The following is a 22,938-nucleotide window of genomic DNA, read 5'->3' as shown; positions in this document are numbered from 1 at the left end:
ATATATTTGTGGTGACCCCAAACCTAAAATTATTTTCCTTACTACTTCATACGTGCAATTTTTCTACTGTTATGAATCGTAATGTATATAGCTGTGTTTTCTGATGGCCTCAGGCAACCTCTAGTGAAAGGGTTGCAAACCCACAGGTTGAGAATCCCTGCTGTAGTTTGACTGGAAAAACACTTCTGTCAGATTGGTGCTGAGAAGTGAATTACCAATGTTTACTATTAGTAAATTATTTTAACATTTCTGAAAATGTATTTAGAAATTCTTGATGTAAAAAAAAAAGAAAAGAAAAAGAAATTCTTGATGTGGGCCCTACTGTATTCACATTCTCTAACCTGTTCTACTTAACTGGAGTCTCTCCTTAGAACATAATAAAAATCTCAAGTTATATAAAAAGATACTCCTTACGTATTTGTAATAGAAAGAACTGAGTATGCCAAAATACAGTTTAAGAACAAACAATAGCTAACCAAATGAATACATAACCATAGGATAAAAGATTAGAGCATTCTCAGGCATTCTTCGTGGTGCTGAGGATTCAACCCAACATGCTAGACAAGTAATGTCCCACTGACCTCTTACTCTTTTTTTTTAAGTTGCTCACAATTCTCCTCCAGCTTTATTTATATATTTTGTTCCTACATCTAATATGTAGGATATACATCCTTAGGAAGTTGGAGGAGACAGATGAATATAGTTTATTTTTGTTTTTAAAGATGAGATGGGCACTGGAGAGATAGCCTAGCACTAAGGACTTGATCCCTTGGGCTCATTGGCCAACCAGCCAAACCTGCTTGAGAAGCTCCAGGTCAAAGAGACCCTTTCTAAAAGAATTAGGTGTAGATGGTATCTGCAGAAAGACAGCCGGGTTGTCTTCTGGCCTCCAAATGAGTCTGTTCATATATGCTAACACATGTGTGTACCTGCACCCACACATGAGTCTGTTCATATATGCTAACACATGTGTACCTGCACCCACACGTGCACAAATGAGTCTGTTCATATATGCTAACACGTGTGTACCTGCACCCACACACGCACAAGCAAAATTAACAGCACGTGAGGGTTACCTGATCTCCACATGCACAGACATGTCTACTTACATTTATATTTCAACAGCTTAAAATTACTTATATATGCACAAATGGTAAAAGCTGTGTAGACAATAGAATTTTAAACAGTTTTTCTTTTCTATATACTTTTATGTTCTTCAACTCTACAGTTCCATCAGCAAAAATGTATTGTCTGGTTGGGCAAGGTGCACCCTTAGTTCCTGTACAAGAGAGGCAGACTGAAAGATCTTTGTGTGGTAAAGGATCTATATAACAAGTTCCAGGACAGCCAGGAGACTTTGTTTCAAAAAAAAAAAACAAAAAACAGCAACAACAACGGTGCAGCTTCCTATAGACAAATCACGGGGTGTTCTTGACTAATTATTAAATAATAAAGCTAGGTGTCCTTTTTTTCTTTTTAAATGATGTATGTATTGTGCTATATTGTTGTTTAAAGTTATAACTATTTTTTAAAGGTTCTAACACCTTTATTTTCCTTTGTAGCTTGACTCATGGTATGTCATTTTAAATGGCACTGTAGAAATTAGTCATCCAGATGGGAGAATAGAAAATCTCTTCATGGGGAACAGTTTTGGAATTGTTCCCACTTTAGATAAGCAGCACATGCATGGAGTTGTCAGGACCAAAGTCGATGATTGTCAGGTAAGCTGACCTTTGCTCAGTGTTTTCTCATTCTTTGCCTGAAAATGTCTAAGCTACTTTTCTTTTTCTTCCTGGAAATAAAACAGCTTTAGTTGGGAATTAGGATATTCAGTAGTCTATAAGTTGACAATAGAAAGTAGATTTTATATTTGTCTCAAATTTTGTTGAATTGAGCAAACTACAAATTTTTAAGAGAATGTTCCAAATAAATGTTTGTTTGTTTGAGCATACAGTCTTATTATCCAGTTCAGGCTCTTTTCTGTTTTCAAAGACGGAAGGAAATAGGAACTTGTGAGTTGTTTGTTTCAGACTTATTCCTGCTTCATGTTTTCTTTGCATAATGTCTTAAGAGAAGTGGATGTTCACTTCTCCTTTTACAGCAGAATTCAGACAATTCCACTTTGGTCTGGTGTGTGTGTGAATTGTTTGCCTTGGTTTTTGTTTAGGGTTAAACAAATTGAGTGAGAAAAGAACTGATGGCGTTTGATTTCCTACCTTTGTGCTCTGCCTTGGTGCATAGTGATGTGTTCATGTACTATAGGTTCATTAACTGTCCACATGTTGTTCTTGGACAGTTTGTCTGTATAGCCCAACAGGATTATTGGAGAATTTTAAACCATGTGGAAAAAAATACCCATAAAGTTGAGGAAGAGGGAGAAATTGTCATGGTACATGAGCACCGAGAACTAGACCGGAGTGGAACCAGGAAAGGACACATTGTAATCAAGGTGGGTATTTTTGCTTGCTTGCTTGCTTGCTTGCTTGCTTGCTTGCTTGCTTGCTTGCTTGCTTGCTTGCTTGCTTGCTTGCTTGCTTGCTTGCTTGGTTTTTCTCTGTGTAGTTTCTCTCTGTAGCTGTGATGTCCTGGAGCTTACTCAGAGACCAGGCTGGCCTTGAACTCACAGATCCACCTGTTTTTGTTTCCCAAGTGCTGTGATTAAAGGCTTTCACCACCACTGCCAGGCTTGTTTTTAACTTCTTATTATAGAAGCTTCATTCAAGTCTTTCATCTTGCTTTAAAAATAAAAAGGCTTTAAACCACTTTTTTGAGTAATTTAAAATTCATGATTAACATGTTAACGTCTACTTCAGTGAGTGTGTTCTCTCTTCTGTCCCTTTTCCAGCTGGTTATTTATTACACATTTAATGATGAAGGACACTTACTTACTGACATTTAATACCCAAATTTTTACAATATTACTTTAGATTATACTGGCCAAATCTTTTCTTCTTAAATGTATAAGCCCTTGATGTTGGTTGTTGGTTCACGAAAAGAAAGCAAGCAAAATTTGAGATAGACAGGAACAGGAAATTTAAAAACAAGACACAAAGACACATAGAATCCACAGTGAAGGCGCAGAGCTCTTGCTAGCATTGAAATCAGCTGTGGCTTCTCTGAACCTTACTTTAAATTAAAAATGGAAGAGACAAAAGAAGTATAGAATTAGGATAGAGTGAAGTAAATCTGACGCTTTAGCATAATTGCAGTCAAAACAGAAATCTCCATAGTCCCTTCTCTGTGTCTTACTATCCTACATTTTTTGTCATTCTTGTTTGTTTGAAAATCTCTAGATATAAAGTAGAGCAAATATAGTTGAAAATACATGCATGTTTCTCTTTCTAAGTTAGTCTTGTTTACAAAATAAGTATGTTGTTATTAGTTGGCAAATGGACAATTTAGCATATGGTCTGATGTCATATCAGTTTTTTCTTGGGAATTCTTAGAGCTGTTTCTGACGATAAACTTTGTATATAGTAAAGGTGAATAGTGTATGTTGGGTTTGGTTTCATACCTGTAGTCATCCCAACACTGAAAATGTAGAGGCAAGAGCATCAGGAGTCTTTCAAAAAATAAAAGAAGAAAGGAAAACATATAAGTAAAATGCATAAGCTAATGCACATTATTTATCATTTTGTCTTTGGAAAAGACCCCTATATTTTGTTTCTGGCTTTTTGGTTTTGGTTGTTTGTTTGATTTTTTTTTGTTATTGTTGTTTGTTTGTTTGTTTGTTTTGAGATAGTTTCTCTCTGTGGCCTTTGCTGTCCTGGAACTCTCTCTGTAGACTAGGCTAGCCTCAAACTCAGAGATCTGCCTGTCTCATGAACTTTTTTTGCTCCTGCTCTGGAATCACCAGTTTCTCCAGAAAGTTCTTGATCCTTCCAGTGGAGGATAGCATGTATAAGCCAGTATCTGGGAATTCAAAATATATTGTATATTTACAGTCTCTCAAGAGTCAGAGCTGGAAAAACAGATATTTATGTTAATTATCAATGCACATATATGACTTTGTATTATACAAACATGAGTTTATATGATACAGTTCTAATACTGTCTTACAGACTTTTTTAGTGTTTTACTTCCATATATATTAATATCTTCTCCTAATTATTTGCCTTTTTTTAAAATTTTATTCATTTTGCATACCAACCACAGTTTCCCCTCCCTTCCCTTTGCCCACGTCCCCCTCTTCCCTCCCACTATTCGCTGTTTTTAACCAGTCTCTACCATGCCAGTATAACTGTTGCCAAACGTGTCTTTTGCCTTTCAACAAAGAGGAGAGTATCCAGAGTGGGATCCTCTTCTCCAAGTATCCAGCTTACATACTTCCGCGTGGTAATGAGCTCTTTTCAAAAGTTTAAATACATAACTGAAATTTTGTGCAGACTCTTGTCTACTGATTTACACAAATACTATGATGTTCTTCCTTTAAGGTTGGCCACTTAGCTTGTAAATCCTAGAACCACATAAATTAATTTCCTAGACTATGATTGACCTAAATAATAAACCCATTTTTATAATGTTTTATAATGGGTTTTTAGACTTAATATTTTTGAGGATAAGAAAAGAAGAATAACCTATAGCCTTTGTGCCATAAGTAGGTTATATTAAAGTCTTTCTTATTCCTCAATGCCTTCAATAGAAGTGATTTATATACCTTGTTAGCATTGGGTGCCCTTGGGGGAAAAAAAACCTAAGATGACAGCATTGTCAGTATTAATGTGTGTTTACTGTATAGATGTTGTGATCAGTTAATTATTTGTATGGGCACAGCAAATTGAAGTTTAAACTTAAGGGCCACCGTTAGATTTTTTTAATTTTATTTTATGTATGTGCACCATGTGTAGGCCATAAAAGGGATCCCCTGGAACTGGAGTTAGAGATGTTTGTGAGTGACCATGTGGGTACTAGGAACCAAACCCAAGTCCTCTGCAAGAGCAGCAGAGGACTTCATCCCTTCCTTGTCCCCCACAGTTGCTTTTTATATCCAACTTAATATTTGTTTTCTTTTTAAATATGTTCTGTTTACTCACTTTGAAAAGGTAGCAGAGCAGAGAGGGTTGCAAAGGTGGCAAGGCTGATAAAGTACAAACCTAGTAACTTAAGTTTGATCCCCAGAACCCACATTTATAAAACCAAGCATAGGAGGTTGGAGAGATGGCTCAGTTGGTAAAGTGTTTGCTGTATAAGCACATGGATCTTATTTCAGAATTCTTTTTAAAAAAAAAAAACTGGTGTGATTTTGAGCACCTGTAATTCTTGCATTGCGGAGGCAAAGTTTCCTCTGGTTTTCTAGCCAGCCAATCCAGTCACTTGGTAAACTCCAGGTTTAGTGAAAGACTATATTTTTAAATAAATAAATAATAACAACAATAATAATACTGTTTGAGTAACATGTCATCCTCTAGCCTATAACTCACATATGCACACCTCACCCTACTCACCTCCCAAAAAGCCAGACATGATGGCATATGCTTATAAGGCTTACTGGTTAACTAGCCTTGCCTACTTGGCACATCCAAGGCTGCTGAGACTCTGTCGCAAAAAAATAAAGGACAGTGCTTAAGGAACAATACTCAGGGTTGTCCTCCAGCCTCCACATGACACATACACCACCCAAAAAAAATAATTTTTTAAAAAAGTCTTAATAAATTTTAACATTGGTTCAGAAATTCTAGGAAAAATATATATATACACACACACACACACGCACGCACACATATAGATATGCTATATATATAAATTTTGAGGTAGATAAGCCTTTAAAATGCTGAATGTACAAACAGTAAGGGATTTAGTCATTTCACACACAGCAAGCAGGAAGACTGGAAAAGTAAATACCTGTATATTGTTCCTGTAGCCTGGGACAGAAGAGAATTTGAGGTAAATTAAATGTGGAAGAAAGATTACTTGCTCACTTTGTTCTTTTTTTTTAAGTTATTGTTGTTGCTGTTTGTTGTTTTCAAAACAGGGTTTCTTTGTGTACCCCTAGCTTTCCTGGAACTTACTCTGTAGACCAGACAGGCCTCAAACTCAAAGGATCAACCTGCCTCTGCCTCCTGTGTTTTGGGATTAAAACTGTGCACTACCACTGCCCGGCTAACTTACTTCTTTCTGTTTCCTTTGCCTTGAACAGTCATCACATGCCCTATTGTAGCAGAAGTGATAGTAACAGCCCATACAAGGGAGAAGTCAGTAAATTTCCTAAGCCCTGGAAATGCCAGTGGAAACAAGCATAGCTGTGCAAATGCTGCTGGGGGCTTATCCTCCTACCATTTCTTAGCCCTAAGCTTTGACTGCTTCTGAATTATGATCTGAAGACTGCATTCTCTCCAGTGGTAGGCTTTAAAAGACAATTAGGGAGATAATTGAGTTTTGTTTTGTTTTGTCTTAATCTTTTATTTCATTGGATCTTTAGGCAACACCTGAACGTCTGATCATGCATTTGATAGAAGAACATTCTATTGTGGACCCAACATATATAGAAGATTTCCTGTTAACTTTTAGGACATTTCTTGAAAGTCCTTTGGATGTTGGGATCAAGCTTTTGGAATGGTTTAAGATTGACAGCTTAAGGGATAAGGTTGGTTTATAAATATAAAAGGCATGGACTTAACTTTAGCCTTTATATTTTATTAACAGACACTTTTGCACCGTATATATCACATGGGGTGTTGTTTTTTAATGAAAAAAAAAGTTTACCTGAGTAACTTTGTGAGTCAGTGTAAACATGTCTAGTCATTTCCTCAGTGCCTTGAAAAGTGCACACAAACTAGAAATCAGAGACTGACATGAGACTGATGGAGCTAGCTATAAACTCAGGAACCATTGTAGTATATAGGGGTTTACCAAAATATTAGGCAGTTTGTGCAGGTAGTTAAAACATGAAGCCAGTTCGTGGATTTTAAGGAATAACAACCTGGTGACCTGAGTTGAAACCCCAGAACACACATACAGGTGAAAGGAGAGAACCAGCTCCACAAAGTTGTCTTCTCACCTTAGTACACACCATGGCACATGTATCCCACATGTACTTCATGAGCATACACACTAAGTAATAAATGAAAATATTTCTTAAGAACTAAAATTATAATGACTTCGGGTTTCGCTATCGTTCTGCACCTATGACACCCAAAGCACAAACAAGAAAAGAAAAAGACAGATAAACAGAACTTTCAATATTAAGACCTTTTTTTCTGTATCAAAAAGTACTATCAAGAAGTGCAAGACGTACTGGCTTTGTAGGAGCCTAGGCAGTTTGGAGGCTCACCTTACTAGACCTGGATGGAGGTGGGGGTTCCTTGGACCTCCCACAGGGCAGGGAACCCTGATTGCTCTTCGGGCTGAGGAGGGAGAGGGACTTGATTGGGGGAGGGGGAGGGAAATGGGAGGCAGTGGCGGGGAAGAGACAGAAATCTTAAAGAGAGAGAGAGAGAGAGAGAAAAGGAAAGAAAGAAAGAAAGAAAGAAAGAAAGAAAGAAAGAAAGAAAGAAAGAAAGAAAGAAAGAAAGAAAGAAGTGCAAGAATAGGGGCTTGTGAGATGGCCCAGTAACTAAAATACTTTGGGTATTTTGGTTCGGGATGGGAGTTTGAACCCCATGTAAGTGTAAATGGCAGGTGGGCATGGCAGTCAGCCTACAATTCCAGCCTCAGAAGATGAAAATAGGGCTCCCCAGTGTAAGCTATCTTGCAAGAAAAGCTATACCAGCAAGCTCTGGGTTTGATTGACAGTCCCTGACTCAGTGAATAAGGTAGAAGACTGATGGAGGATAATTACCAACATCAACCTCAGACCTGCACATGCATGCCTCACACAAATATGAAAATGGAAAAAACAGAAAAAAAAATGAGTAAAACAGAACATACAGATTTGCAAATCAGATTCAGTAAGGCTCTACTAACCAGAATACATAAAGAACTTTTAGAACCGAAGGGCAGAAAGACAAAGCAGCATGATTAAAAAACGAACAAATGACTGGAATAAACACTTTTTTGAAGATTTATGCATAGCCAACAAGCATATGTTCATCATGATTGCACATATGGAAGTTCACTCAAAACCAAATGAAGTATACCACTTTTCACTCACATGTCTTTTTTACTTAACCTGTTGGACAAAATAAACTATCTCACCACTTTGAAAGTTTGACAGCATTTAATGAAGTATTAGATTTGTTTTTCTTAGAAATGTTAGTCAAGTGCATTCTTAATTGTAGAAACACTTTCAATGATGTGTTCTAATTGAAATGACTGCCTTCACTTAACAACAAACAGAGGATTGTATTTAAGACACATGTAAAATGCACATCCCAGTTCGTGACTTTTTTCTGAACCAAGGGAAACATCCATTGAAATTAAACTGTGCCTCTGTTAGAACACGTTTTTTGTGTAAAATGAAGCTCAAGAGTGACTAGCCAGACAGAATGAATGCTTCACATAACCACGTGCTTTCTCCTTTCCACAGGTAACCCGGATTGTACTCTTATGGGTAAATAATCATTTTAATGATTTTGAAGGTGATCCTGCTATGACTCGATTTCTAGAAGAATTTGAAAAAAATCTGGAAGATACAGTAAGAATTTGTTTTTATAATTCAGGGGTCTCTCTATTCCCTCAGCAAGAACAGCAACTCAGAACAACTTCTATCTTCTCCCAGATCTGTTTTTGGATGAGAATTCCTCACTAAAATAAAAATCGGTGTATCTTCTATGTTCATTTCTGTTTTGGAGCTATCCTCTAGTTAGAACTGTGCACTTGAACAGATTGTATCAGCTTTATACCTTAGATCTTAATAAAAAAAATTTAGTCTCCAGTTATGAGAGATTATGTGAGGACTACAATGAGGTAGTCAGTGTAACAACCTGAAAAGAAACTGTCACAGAGAAAGTTCTCAGGAGCATAGTTTCCAGAGTAAATTGAGTTGGACACAGAAGGAAGGAAGAAAGTGGCGGCTCTGGTCCCTTTCTTACCCCTCAGTTCCTGTAGACTTTCCTGCAGCATATCTACCCCGTGCAAAATGAGGAAACAAGAGCGGAGATTGGGGAACTTGACTAATAGACCATTGAGGCACACCAACATCATATAGCTCTTGCAGTACCAGTGTGTAGTTATGTAAGAGACACTGGAAGGAAAGATTGAGTTACGGAATTTCCCATCCCCAACAAATAATCAAATATTTATTGAAATCTTCCACTCAATGTTATTATTATGTACAAGTATAGAATTTGATTCCTGCCCTGGAAGAAAAAAGATCTTTGGCTTATTAGAGCCATATCATGTTCACAAACATGTTACGTTACCTGTTTGAGAATAATTGAATATTCAAATAGTAATAGAACTTCAAATTAGACTATTACTGACTATATTAGATTAATTATAAAAGAGTTAAATATTTTCTGAATGTGTCTGAGTATTAGACAATATTCAGAAAGGGAATCACTCTGTTTCAGCTAGGAGGTATGCAAGATAGTGTGATAAGAACTTTGAACATTCAGGAATAACCTTTCATTATCTAAAAGTCTTTTAAAACCCTGTTAAGGAATTTTGTTGAGTGCTCTGGAGTGGAAGGACCCTTTCCAGTTTTGTTCACATGTTCTGTAGTTTGTGTGTTTTGGTTCTAATCATAACCAATGTAAAATTTTTTAAAGCCTATAAGAATAGGTACATAAATGTTCATTGTAATCTTTTCTACTTCACAGAAAATGAATGGCCATCTCAGGTTATTGAATATTGCCTGTGCTGCAAAGGCTAAGTGGAGGCAAGTTGTGCTACAGAAGGCGTCCCGTGAGTCGCCACTGCACTTCAGCCTTAATGGAGGCAGTGAGAAGGGATTCGGTGTTTTTGTTGAATGCGTAGACCCTGGTAGCAAAGCTGCTGATGCAGGACTGAAACGGGGTGATCAGGTAAGTAAATAATCCCACACTTAAAGAAAAACTTTTTATGAGCAGTACACCTCATAAAAAAAAAAGTTACTTTTGTTTCTTATCTTTGGGGGAAGGTGATAGTTAAGAGAGAAAGATAATGTGTGTGTACCAGAGGACAGACAATTTTTGAGTGTTGTTCCTCAAGCACTGCTTACCCTTTTTTCCCAATCGTACATCTCCCCAGCCATAGTGTTGACATTTAAATAAGGTTTGTTTTTAAAATACTTAACATATATTCATTACTTTTGATGGAAAATTTTGTAATAGAGGGTTGAAAATCATGTGTTCTACAGGGCACAATCAGTATAGCCTACTTTGAATAGCCCTTCTTATTTTCTAAGGATTGTGAAATTTTTCCTTGACAACTTCAGAATATTCCAGAAACATGTTCATTAATTAGCACCTTACAAGTTTGATAGAATAGATGCTTCGTAGTACTTTCAAATGTAAGTTGCTGAAGATTAAATCATGTCACCAAATTAACTAATATTCATATGGTACCACAGCTACATTTATAAGCAGAGAACTATATAAGGGACCAGGAGAAACTGAGACATGGGAGGAATTGGGTAGGGATTTATTCTTTTGGGGATTTGTTTGTTTGATTTTTTTTTTTTTTTTTGGTTTGTTGTTGTTATTCTTTTTGGTTTTTAGATAAGGTCTCACTTGTATAGCCGTGGCTGGCCTCGAACTCAATATGGAATAGAGCAGCCTGGCCTTGAACTCACAGAAATCCTTTGCCTCCCAGTGCTGGGATTAAAGGCATGTGCCATTATACCTGGTTGGTTTATGCTTTTAGTCATTAAGTAGCTATTGTGTGTCCTAATTCAAAGTGTGATATAATGTATCTTCTGCATAAAATGTAATTTCCAGGATTGTCTCAGTCTTAATAATATCCTCAACAGAACAGTTGGAAATCTGTTGCCATTTTTTGTTGTTTTTATTTTCTAATACTGGAGATCAGACCAAGGTTTGCAACTGTGAGGCAAGCAGTCAGCATCAACTTCCATCCTTGCCCCATGAATGTGTATTTTTACAAAAGCTTTATAGATGACTCTCATGTGCACCAAAGAACTGTTTTCTTGCTGACCTTAAATTCACATACAGTATGATCATCATTTGGCAATGTCTAAAAATAGACATGTGCACACATGTTTGTTGTTGTTTTTATTGTTTGATTTGGTTTGTTGAGAGTGTATCTAGGGATTGAACCTAGATACCATGGTCTCAGACATGATACGTGAGCACTGTATTCTACTATACTATATTTCAAGCCCCTAAAAGTATTTTTGGGTATTAAAAACTTAAGAATTATTGCGGTACATAGTGAATAGAAGCCACTAAACAGCCTGCAATGCTCAGGTTATCAGAAACCGAGGGAGATGGTGAGGTATAAAGTAGGGGGCCAGGCATGGTGATGCACAACTTTAATCCCAGCACTCAGGAGCCAAAGACAGGTAGGTGTATCTCTGAGTTCCAGGCCAGCCAGGGATAGTTACAGTGAGACCCTGTCTCAAAAAGAAGAAAAAAAACGTAGCAATCCTTTGATGTTCCTTAAGGGAGTTTTTTTTTTTAATTGGCCTGTTCCTCCATCTACTCATTAAAAATATCTAATAGCCAGTATCCTAGAATTAATGTATTATGTTTTTTCCAGTATTTCATTATAAAACTTTTAAAGATATTTCTCACAGTGGGTAGGAGGACTGTTGTTGAAGGAGCTGTTGGCTGCATTCCTGCTACCCAGCTCGGCTGCCTGGCTAGCTTATGCCCCGAAATAGTATTCTTTTAAACACTGCTTGGCCCATTATATCTAGCCTCTTCTCAGCTAACTCTTGCACCTGGACTACCCCATTTCTAATAATGTGTGTAGCACCCCAAGGTGCGCTTACCGGGAAGATTCTAGCCTACGTCCATCCTGGGTCGGAGCTTCATCGTATCTGCCCGGGAGAGGGGAGCATGGCCTCTGAGCTCACTTCCTCTTCCTCCCAACATTCTGTTCTGTTTACTCCTCCCACCTATGTTTTAACCTATGAGGGCCAAGCAGTTTCTTTATTTTTTAACCAATGACATTCCTCCATCAGACTGTGAAATCCAAAACTTATATTCCTAACAATGAAATTTATTGTGGTTTTGCTTCTTCTATCCATCTTCCCTTGATCCACTTTGTCTAGGTCATACCTCCCTATTATTATTTATTTTACAGACATAAGTTTGTATATATCTGGAGATATTTTTATTCAGTGTGGTATAAAGTTATGATTTTATTCCTTAAAAGCACTGAGGTTGCAGAAAAATATCACCTTATCATATTGTTGCCTAATAATAGAAGTTAAAATCAGCCTTTATTTTTCTTTTATACTATTGATTCCTACACATAAACATCTTTATTCTCTGTCCTTGAGATTCAGAGTTGTCACTGAGAATTATTAAAATATGGATCTTTTCAGTGCTATGACATTTTGGTATGTAGATATAAATCTTTTTGTTTTGTTTTGTTTTTTGAGATGGAATCTCAAATGTCATGTTTCTGGCTGACCTGGAACTTGCTCCGTAGACCCTACTTGCCTCAAACTTATAAATCCATCTGCCTCGGCCTCCAGAACACTGTAATTAAAGATGTGCACCATCACTCTAGGCCTGATGTGTCCTTTTAGAATTCTGAATTTTCCTTTCATTGATTTTTCTTTTCCTAATATATTGTTTTGTGTCCTCTTTACCTTTGAGAATTTTTGTCACTGCTGAGATCTGTCTTCTCTACTGTGTTTTTATTTGCTGCTGAATTTCTGCTCATTTGATTTTTAACTTTTTATACTTTACCCTTGGTATTTACTTCATTTTGGTTTTTCTCTCCTTCCAAGAAGCTTTTTGTGTAGTAATGAGGCACAGCCAAATTAAGCAGTTTTTCACCTGGAGAAAAACCATCATAATAGTGCTGCTTTGGGTTGACTAGCTGGTGCTTTTATTAGTTAAAAATAACAAATCTGATTGTTTTTTTCTTAAGACAGAGACTATATAACCCTGAACTTTCAGTTGTCTTGCCCTAGTATTGGGATTCTAGGCATGCACTGTTACATCCAGCAACATACATACATACATGCATACACGCATTATACATATATATGTAATTTTGTTTAGTGTATGCATGTGTTCTTATTCACATACATGTGCAATGCATGTGTGGACATCCAAGACATCAAGTCTCTGTCTTCACTGTTTGGGTACTGAGGATCAAATTTAGGCTTGATGGCAAGCATTTTTACCCACTCAGCCGTCTCTCCAGTCCCCATCTTATTCTCCCCCACCTTTTTACGTTTTATTTTATGTGTATGGATATTTTCCCTGAATTGGTTTCCTATGCTTGCCTAATGCCAACAGAGGTAGAAGAAAGTATTGGATGACCTAGAATTAGAGTTAGAGGTGGTTGTGAGGCGCCATGCAAGTGGGAACTGAAACTGCATCCTTTACAAGAGCCGTTCTTGCTCTTGACTGCTGAGTCATCTCATTTGAGATCCCAAAGAAAATGACCTTTTAAAATACGTATGATGGAAGATTTGGAAATTATGCAGTACAGGGAAACAAAAGTCCAGTTTCTAAAAACAATAATCATTGCTTGCATATGGTATAATTTATTCAAGTTCTATTTTGGTTTTTCTAATATTAAGCTTATGAAGTAATAGGTGATACTAATACTATTTCTTTTTAATTTGCATTTTAAATATATTTTCAAGATAATGGAAGTCAATGGACAAAATTTTGAGAATATTACATTTGTTAAAGCTCTTGAAATTTTGAGGAATAATACTCATCTTGCACTTACTGTGAAGACCAACATTTTCGGTAAGTTTTGTTGTAAAAGCTACTGAGGTAAGGTTTTGTTTTATTTTGTGCAAATAAAAAAGTAAGGGGGCTGGAGAGGGAGCTCAGAGGCTGCCCTTCCAGATGTCCTAAATTCATTCCCCAGCACCCACATGGTGGCTCACAACTATCTATAATGAGATCTGGTGACCTCTTCTGGCCTACAGACAGACATACAGACAGAACACCATATACATAATAAATACATAAATCTTTAGAAAAAAAGAAATTTTTTTTCAGTGAGGTAGATAATAGTAAAATATAAACTTCTGCCGGGCAGTGGTGGTGCACGCATTTAATTCCAGCACTTGGGAGGCAGAGGCAGGTGGGTCTCTGTGAGTTCGAAGCCAACCTGGACTACAGAGTCAGTTTCATGACAGTGCTACACAGAGAAACCCTGTCTTTGAAAATCAGAAACAGAATAAAAGGCTTTTTTGTGTGTATGATGCTGATTCTTATGCTTTTATAATCTATAATTTTTATATAATCTAAATTTTATGGAAACAGAGATACAGCTTCAGTTATGTATAAAGTATCCATTGAGCTTTTGTTATGTACTATATTATATAGTGCAGAGTGCAGTAATAAAACTTGAATAATTTGAATAAAGCTCAGAAGTCATAACCAGTCTCTTTTACATTTCAAATGTACAAAGCTAGCTTTCTGCAGTGAATCAAATGCCAGAGTTGTTTCATCAGATAAATTCAGTGAAGCATTTGAAACCTGTGAAGAGATTTGTACGCGACATGTCCTCCTTTCTTTGTAGAAATATTTCTAGTAGCTGTGATATGAGAGACTGGGCCCAGGGCCTTACATATGCTGCCCAAGTGCCCTACAGCTGAGCTGCATCTCCAGCCCTGGGCTGTTTTGTTTTTCTTATTTATATCTGATTAAAACATGTATTAAGCTTGTGCTTTGGGGTCTGAAGAAATGGCTCAGTGGTTAAAAGCACTAGGTGCTCTTCCAGAAAACCCAGGTTTAATTCCCAGCCCCTACGTAGTGGCTCACAACCATCTGTCACTCCAGTTTGTTCTTATCTGACTCCATATTAGCATGTAAAACACACATATAAACTAACAATAAAATAAATCTTTATTTAAAAAAATAAAGTTTGTGTTTTTAATCAAATATACCTAATTCATTTGATATTATAATTTTTATGAAAAATTTATTACCATTTGCTTTAGAAACTACATTGAATTTTGGCTAAAATCATGAGAACAATACCAATATGTCTAGAATAACAATTCAAAAACAAAGACCACTTAGGAGTTCTTCAAGACAGGGGGAGAAAATCCTGTTAGGGTGATTAGATTGCTATGAGAATGACAGAATCCTAGAAGTATGCCCCACTCCCGATACGTTTTGAGGGGTTTTTTTGTTTTGTTTCGTTTTATTTGTTTACTTTTCACTTTTGCTTGTCTTTCTTTAAACTGTGTACAGTCATAGAGAAAAATGAAGTATTTTGAGATTTTCATCTGAGTGCCTTGGATACAGTTACCTCAAATTAAATTGTTGCTGGACAGTTTTCCAGCCTTTTATTTTAGTGCTGAATAAAGAAGCCTTCAGAGCTTTTTACTTTCTGGGGATTTACACTATCTACCAATGCCAACTTTTAGGTCATATTAAAGAATTCCGATTTTGAAAAATATGAAAGCAGGCTTTACTCTGTCACCTTAAGCAAATTAAGTCTCTCCCAAGTTTTCTGTCTCAAGTGTGTTTTATACAATTCTTAAGGATCTAATACCTGAGAGTTCTTTGCACCTGTAACAGAAATATTTACTGACTGGTACCAAGTATTTAGCAACATGGACCCTGGGGAAAAAGGAAGACTTTTGGATGTAGGAGGCAGGGAAGCCATGCCTAAGAGCCTCTGGGTAGTAAGAATACTCTTGTCCTCCCAGGATCCTACATTGGTTGTGGTCAAGGATAGGGAACTACATGGTACTATAAAAGTGTGGGAGCTGCCTTAACCCAGGTAGAATGCCGTCAGCCAAGCAGAACACCAAAGTCGACCTCAAACAAGTATTTGTAGAAATGGAGGGAGCACTTTTATCTTTTCATAGTGTTCACAATAACTGGCACTGTCATAAAGTCGGATCAGACATCAGGTATAAGAAAAAGCAGAAGATGGCCATAAAGGATGATCAATAAGTTATCTTTTTCAGATTATGAAGCAGAAAAGTTGATTCAAGGAAGGGGCAGAAAACCTGTCTAGTGATTTAAAACCTCATCTCTTGAAACAAGAACAGAAAAATCAGGAAAGGAAAAAAACACAAATCATTGAGAAAGAAACAACTCTTAGGGACACTCATGGTTTGTAGTTCACTTCTCACCAAAGACCAGAGCACCCCAGCAGCACCTTTTGGAACTGGAGCTCTCACAGACCTTCTCAAAAGGTAGAACTGAGCTGTAGCTTCCTCTCAGGGAGACCCAGGAAAACTTGCAAATTTTGCTCCTGGTTCTGAATGTCAAGAGAAGAGCCTTGCATGAAAAGCTGTTTGTATCTTTGCCAGGTGGTTTTAACAAAGGTGAAAATTGAAAACCAAAAGCTGAAAGGAACTTTAATTTAGTAAAGCAAAATATCTTTCAAAGATGAATCCTAAAGATATCTAATACTTTGAAGACAAAGTAAAATGTTTCTCTTGGTGCTGGAGAGATGGTTCGCTGGTTAAAAAGCACTCACTTGCTATTCTTCCAGAGGACCTGAGTTCTGTTCCCAACCACCGCGTCAGATAATATCCTCCTGTAACTCCATATTCAGGGAATCTGGTGCCCTCTTCTGGACTCAGCAAACATATGCAGATGTATGGCAGACACTCATATGTACACATAAAACAAATCTCATTTTTAATGTCATTTTTATATGTTTGCATCATACTTGGGCACTGTAGTCTTGTCTTTGTTGAAGACCCCACAGAATAGGCACTAGATCCCATTATAGATGGTTGTGAGCCACCATGTGGTTGCTGGGAATTGAACTCAGGACCTTTGGAAGAGCAGGCAATGCTCTTAACCTCTGAGCCATCTCTCCAGCCCCGACCCCACAGAATAGGAAAAAATATTTGGCAGTTCTAACAGAAGTTTAATATCCAGACCGTATAAAAAAAAAATTCAAGAAACTGGTATGGTGGAGGCAGGAGGATTAGGACTCCAAGGCTAGCGTGAACTACCCAAATCCTATCTCCAAAAAATAAAACAATGAAAGGACAGGACTTGGAGGATGAGTCAGGATTCATGGCCTGGCTGAGATACATTGTGAAACATTGTCTCCAAAAAAGGAAAAAAGAAACAAGTCATCCAATATTTTTTATGAGTAAGTTATCTAAACAAACAGTTCATAAGAGAAGAAACAAACATGGCCAAACAAATATTTGAGAAAGTACTATATATTATTGACCATCAGAAAACTGTAAATCAAGGCTACAGTTATCTTCTGTCATAAGTATCTTTAAACACAGAAGAAAAAATATAGCATGTGTTGATGAAGAGGTTGTATGAGAAAGTAACTTTTTAAAACGTTTTTTGTTTCTTTGTGGATTTTAAATCATACATTCTGGTTCCACTTATCTCCTCATCCCCTTGAAATCATCCTCTGCCCTTAGAACCTCCCTCCCCTCAACAAAACCAAATTAAAAGAAAAACTAAACAAAACAAATGAGAGAGAAAATAGTCTTGTCGTGGAAGCTGTGGTGTGGCCCGTTGAGGCACACAGTTTACCCTTCAGTCCATTCATCACTACCACAAGTCTTTGGCCTGGCTTGACGCCTCTGGTTTCTGCTACGCCACTGATAACGGGCTCTCACTGGAGCTCCTCTTGGATATCTTGTTGTCCTGTATCTTGAAGATCCTGCTGTTTTGGATCTGTAGGTTCATCCCATTCACATGTTCCTGCAGTTCATAGATGATGTGGATGTTGGGACTGGCCAACTCATAGTCCTAGTTCTGGGCCTGGGTGGTAACTGGGTTGAATAAATCACCAGTCCCTCATTATTACTACCCAGGCAAGCTCTCCAGCACTGCCCCATCTAGTTTACCCATTGCCGCCTGCAGCAGGGAGCAAAGGTCAGCTCTACTGTTTTGCCAGGTGAGGTGCAAGGACTCTCTCTCTCTTGATTGCCATAGGGGATATATGAGAGGAGCGTGGGCTCAGCTCTCCTGGGTGCAGCTGGTAAGGATAAGGGCTAGTTCTCCCACTGTTGTGACCCTAGGGCCAGCTCTCTCACCTGGTGCAGGTAGTAATGGGTGTGGAGGGGAAGGCATCTTTCATGCACATATGCCACCACATGGTAGACAAGGGGGCGCAGAGTCAGCCCTCCTGCGCTTGTTCCCTCAGGATTGCCTTACCTTTGTTCTGAACACAGGGTAGGCTCTAGTTTGCTTCCCATAGGAAAGGAACTCTTTTTTTTTGGGAGGGGGGAGGGGTTTCGAGACAGGGTTTCTCTGTAGCTTTGGTGCCTGTCCCGGAACTAGCTCTTGTAGACCAGGCTGGCCTCGAACTCACAGAGATCCGCCTGCCTCTGCCTCCCGAGTGCTGGGATTGATTAAAGGTGTGTGCCACCACCGCCCAGCCAGGAAAGGAACTCTTTACACTGTCATTTGCAATGTAACTCCTGTAGAGAGAATGAGAAATTCCTCATATAACTAAACAGTAGAACTATTGTGTGATGGTGCTGTCTCACTCCTCAGTGGATAGCCACAAGAAATGAAGCCAGGAACCAGAGATACCTGCATGTTGTTTTTTTGCTGCTTTTACAAATAGGTAAGATTAGAAGTCATCTTGAGGCCCATTAATAGGTTAAAGGATGGTATATAATACTTGGGAATATTAAGCCATAACAGAGGTCAAATCTTGACACTTGGCCAAAGTGGATGGGGCTGAAAGACATTATGCTAAGGTACCCCAGTCTGACACAGAAAGACAAGTATGGTGTTTTCTCTCTTCTGTGGCAGCTAGAGGCAGTGTTCACCTGAAGGCAGGGTAAGATTTCTAGAGGTTAGGAAAGATTGAGGAAGAGTGCAAAAATGAAAGATATGATGATGTATGTTGCATGAATGCATAGAATGACATCCTGATCTTCACAAGTATGCACAATTAATATCTGTTGGGTGTGTTGTTGTTGCTGCTGCTGTTGTTTGTTGTTGTTTTAACAAGCCCAGTGGAGTGGCACATACATGTAATCCCAGCACTTGGGGAGGCCAGGAAGATAACTGAGAGTTCAATCCCAACCTGTGAAGCAAAATCCTGTGTCAACACAACAAAAGGAAGGTGGGGAGGAAAGCAAGAAAGGAGCAAGAGAAGTGAAGGAAAGGGGAAAGGACAAAGTAAAGCAACCTCCCAGGCTGGATGCAGCTCAGTTGTGGTATGGGACCAGGAGATCTCATTTAATTTAATAGTGCACATTTTCACACACACTAGCAATATACCTTTTTTTTTGTTGTTATTATTCCTAATGACTTAATTTTATCACTTTGGGGATCTAGCAGATGATTTTAAAATGAGTGTGAACCTGATGGTATTTATCCCTAAAATGTATTGGTAAAAACATTTTAGTAAGGAAAGGGGAAATGATGAATTTGTTTATTTCCACAGTGTTCAAAGAATTGCTCAGTAGGACTGAACAAGAGAAATCTGGTATACCTCATATTCCCAAAATTGCTGAAAAAAAAAGTAATCGCCATTCAATCCAAGATGTCCCAGGGGATCTTGAACAGACATCACAGGAGAAAGGAAATAAGAAAGTTAAAGCAAATACTGTTTCAGGTGGAAGAAACAAAATCAGAAAAATTTTGGATAAAACACGATTTAGTATCTTGCCTCCAAAACTGTTTAGGTAGGTAATACCAATCTATTGTGTTGGATTGTCATATTAAGTGAAGTTTTTATTGTAGGGATAAGAATCATGTTTGTTTTATTCTTCATAAAATCTTTAAATAATACGTGAGTAAAATCTAAAAATCTCTGCATTATCTATGTGGCTTTGTCACTATATAGTAGCTTTTAGTGTTGTGAATTTTATTAAAGACTGTTTTATGTTATGTATTTTTATGTTTCGAGTTCAGTTTCAATCACTATAAATTTGGACATTAAATTTTGAGGTACATCTATTGCTGGTAATTTTTGAGTTTTTAAATATCATTTTTTTTCTGCTGGCATTACTTATTCTATCCTGAATTTTAATGGTGAATTTTTTGATATTTGGGTTTTTCCAGACAGTCATTCTGTCTGTATATCACGCAGTGGCAGGAGCTCAAAGAATAGATGTATTCCTGAGGCTTCTTGGCCATCCGAAGCCTTGCAGAACTGGTAATCTCTGGTTCCAGAGATTCCCTGTTGCCTGTCTGAAAAAATGTGTAGAGGGATTAAGGAGATAGCTGACGCCAACTACTGTCTCCCTATACATATGGCCACACACAAGCTGTGTATGCCCCCATCACACACATACACAAACCTCAAAGATCAGGAAATAATTCTTCCTGAGTTCTTCTACCCAGGGAAACAAATTTTCTCTTCTTTCAATTTGTCACTCACTGGAAACTGGTACATCAGATGGCTTTGCTTTATACTTCCACTTTAAAGCTCATTCTTGTTCATTTCTAAGTCACTGCTTTCATTATGGTGAGTAGGTTATGAAAACTATAACTTTAAAATAGCAAAAATATTTAACATTGTACATATTACAAACACTGAGACCAGTTGAAGCTGGGTGAAGAAACTGTTAGAGTTGTAACCCACTCTAAAAGAGGTCGGGGAGAGTTTGAGATGACCAGAAGTCACTGTGGAAAGGGAAACAAACCCAGAGGCCAGAGAGCAGAAAATAATTCACATGGCGAGTTCTTTAAGCAGGTAATGTCTTGAGTTTTATTTCCAGAAGCCTTGATGGATTGGTCTGGATTGTGTATATTGTTGTGTCTCATACTCTCTGGAGAGTGGACTGGTTAATAGCAGGAGACGAAGTTGCTGTCACCAGGAGCAGCTAGTTGAGCATTTCCCACATGATAACTTTGTATTACTAACAAAGGAAGAAAAATCTACTAGAAATGGGTGTGTGTAAATTCAGAATGTATTTTTATTTAGTTTTTCATTTATTAATAGGTAGGCATTTTGAGTTTTTTGCATTGTGTGCCACAAGAAGCTGTTAGCTAAATACAAACATGAATAAAAACGTGTTACGCATGTCTTCTATTCATGTAGCATAAAATGGCAATCATTTCAGTTGCTGAAATTCTAAAAGATAAATTAGAATCATACAGATTTCTGAGGCCAGTTTTGTGAGAGCTAGTTTCTCATTTTTATCTGTCTGACTCTGTTTTTGAGACCATATATTTTATTATTACTTTGATACAAATCATTTAAAGTGAATTTGGATAATTTTTTCTGCAATTTTTGGGAGGATTTCCCATGCAAGGCAAATGTTCTGCCATTAAACCATAGCACTAGTTCTTGACTTTTTTGAAGCAGGGACTCCTCATGTAGTTCCAGCATGTACTGTATTTATTCTGTAGCCCTGCCTAGTCTCAAATTCTTCAGCCCTGTTGCCTCTTCTTCCCAAATGCTAGAAACAGGTATGCATTACCACATCCAGCAAATGATTGCTTTTTTGCAAAAGTGTGCAGTCTAGCTAGATGTAGGGAAATGTACAAGCCTAGCATTCAGAAACTCATCCAAAGCGTTGACCATTTTGCAGAAAACACAAATAGGAAATGGAAGAAAACTATAAACACACAACATCTACTCCCGGTGATGTACCTCCTCCAGCAAGGCTGCACTATCTAAGCCGCCCTAGACAGTACTACCAGCTGGGGGACCAAGTATTCAAATATTTACGCCTATACGGGACATACTCATTCAAACCACTACTGAGATTCCCCCATTCTGAAGAACTCTTAAAAGTCATTTAGGGGGCTGGAAAGATGGCTCAGAGGTTAAGAGCATTGCCTGCTCTTCCAAAGGTCCTGAGTTCAATTCCCAGCTACCACATGGTGGCTCACAACCATCTGTAAATGAGGTCTGGTGCCCTCTTCTGGCCTGCAGACATACACACAGACAGACTGTTGTATACATAATAAATAAATATTTTTTAAAAAAAGTCATTTAGGGGAAAACATCACTGTGGCATCAGTAGATAAAGAGAAAATGAGTTCAAGTGATTGTATAGATGTTTATCTAAGGATGCTGCACCTTTTCCATAGAGCTCGTTGATGGTGATGTCCTGCTGTGTTGCTCATACTGGCCTCAAACTCCTGTAGTCAAGTGATCCTCACAAGGGTTAGAAGTATACTAAAAGTCCAAGTACAAGAAAGTGGTTAGAAGCCAGGCGGTGGTGACACATGCCTTTAATCCCAGTATTCGGGAGGCAGAAGCAAGCAGATCTCTGAGTTCAAGGCCAACCTGGTCTACAAGAGCTAGTTCCAGGACACAGGCTCCAAAGCTACAGAGAAACCCTGTCTCGAAAAAACAAAAAAACAAAAAAACAAAAAAAAAGGAAAGAAAGAAAGTTAGCTAAATAGTATGTAGACACGAAAATTAACAAGGACGAATATCCGGATGTCTGTTTTGGGTTTTTTGTTTTTTATAAAGTACAAATAAGTTTTCCTTTTTTCTTCCTTTATCTTCGAAGTTTCTTACTTTAAATATTTGGATTTTTTTAATTGAAATTAAAAATTAAGTAAATGTGCCAGTTGTTGTTGGTGTTTACCTTTAATCCTAGCACTCGGGAAGCAGAAGCAGGCTGACCTCTGAATCTGAGTTTTCCAGCTTGGTGGAAAACAAATTCCTCTCCTCCCCACATGACCCCAGAGGAGGGACAAGAAGGAAAGAATATAAAAAGCCATAGATACTTTAGGTAAAAGTAGATAACACTTAAGTCTCAAACAATTACATACTTTTGAAGTGAAAAATTATTCCTAAAAAGCAATGAAAATAATTTATTGATCTGAGTGATTGATTTGAGGGACATCTGTAAACTATAACCAGAGTACACTTTTATTAACTGGAGAATATTAGACTGTTCCAAAATCAGATTTCCTTTTTTTTTTTCTTCTTTTTTTTTTTATTGAGAAAAGGAAAAAAAAACAAGTTACGGCCTCCTCCCAGCCTCCCACCTCCCTCCCCCTCCTCCCCCCCTTCTCCCCCTCTTCCCACCCTTCTCCCCCTCCC

General features: G+C 37.8%; 1 protein-coding gene across 15 annotated transcripts in view; it reads left to right on the top strand.

The window, feature by feature from the left end:
* Positions 1-22,938, top strand: part of Rapgef6 (Rap guanine nucleotide exchange factor 6) — a 174,236-nt gene that overhangs the window by 97,277 nt on the left and 54,021 nt on the right. For all 15 annotated transcript variants that reach the window (XM_005350060.3, XM_005350062.3, XM_005350061.3 and 12 more), the window contains 7 exons: positions 1,563-1,721; positions 2,297-2,449; positions 6,419-6,583; positions 8,465-8,572; positions 9,699-9,902; positions 13,652-13,760; positions 19,372-19,612. In XM_005350060.3, the coding sequence (XP_005350117.1) occupies positions 1,563-1,721; positions 2,297-2,449; positions 6,419-6,583; positions 8,465-8,572; positions 9,699-9,902; positions 13,652-13,760; positions 19,372-19,612 (1,139 nt within the window). The remainder of the gene's footprint in view (positions 1-1,562; positions 1,722-2,296; positions 2,450-6,418; positions 6,584-8,464; positions 8,573-9,698; positions 9,903-13,651; positions 13,761-19,371; positions 19,613-22,938) is intronic.

Source organism: Microtus ochrogaster, chromosome 7 (genome assembly GCF_000317375.1).
Source record: "Microtus ochrogaster isolate Prairie Vole_2 chromosome 7, MicOch1.0, whole genome shotgun sequence".
In the NCBI taxonomy this organism is placed as follows: Eukaryota; Metazoa; Chordata; class Mammalia; order Rodentia; family Cricetidae; genus Microtus; species Microtus ochrogaster.
Note: the sequence above shows the minus strand (reverse complement) of the source record. Positions and strands in the feature narration are given on the sequence as shown.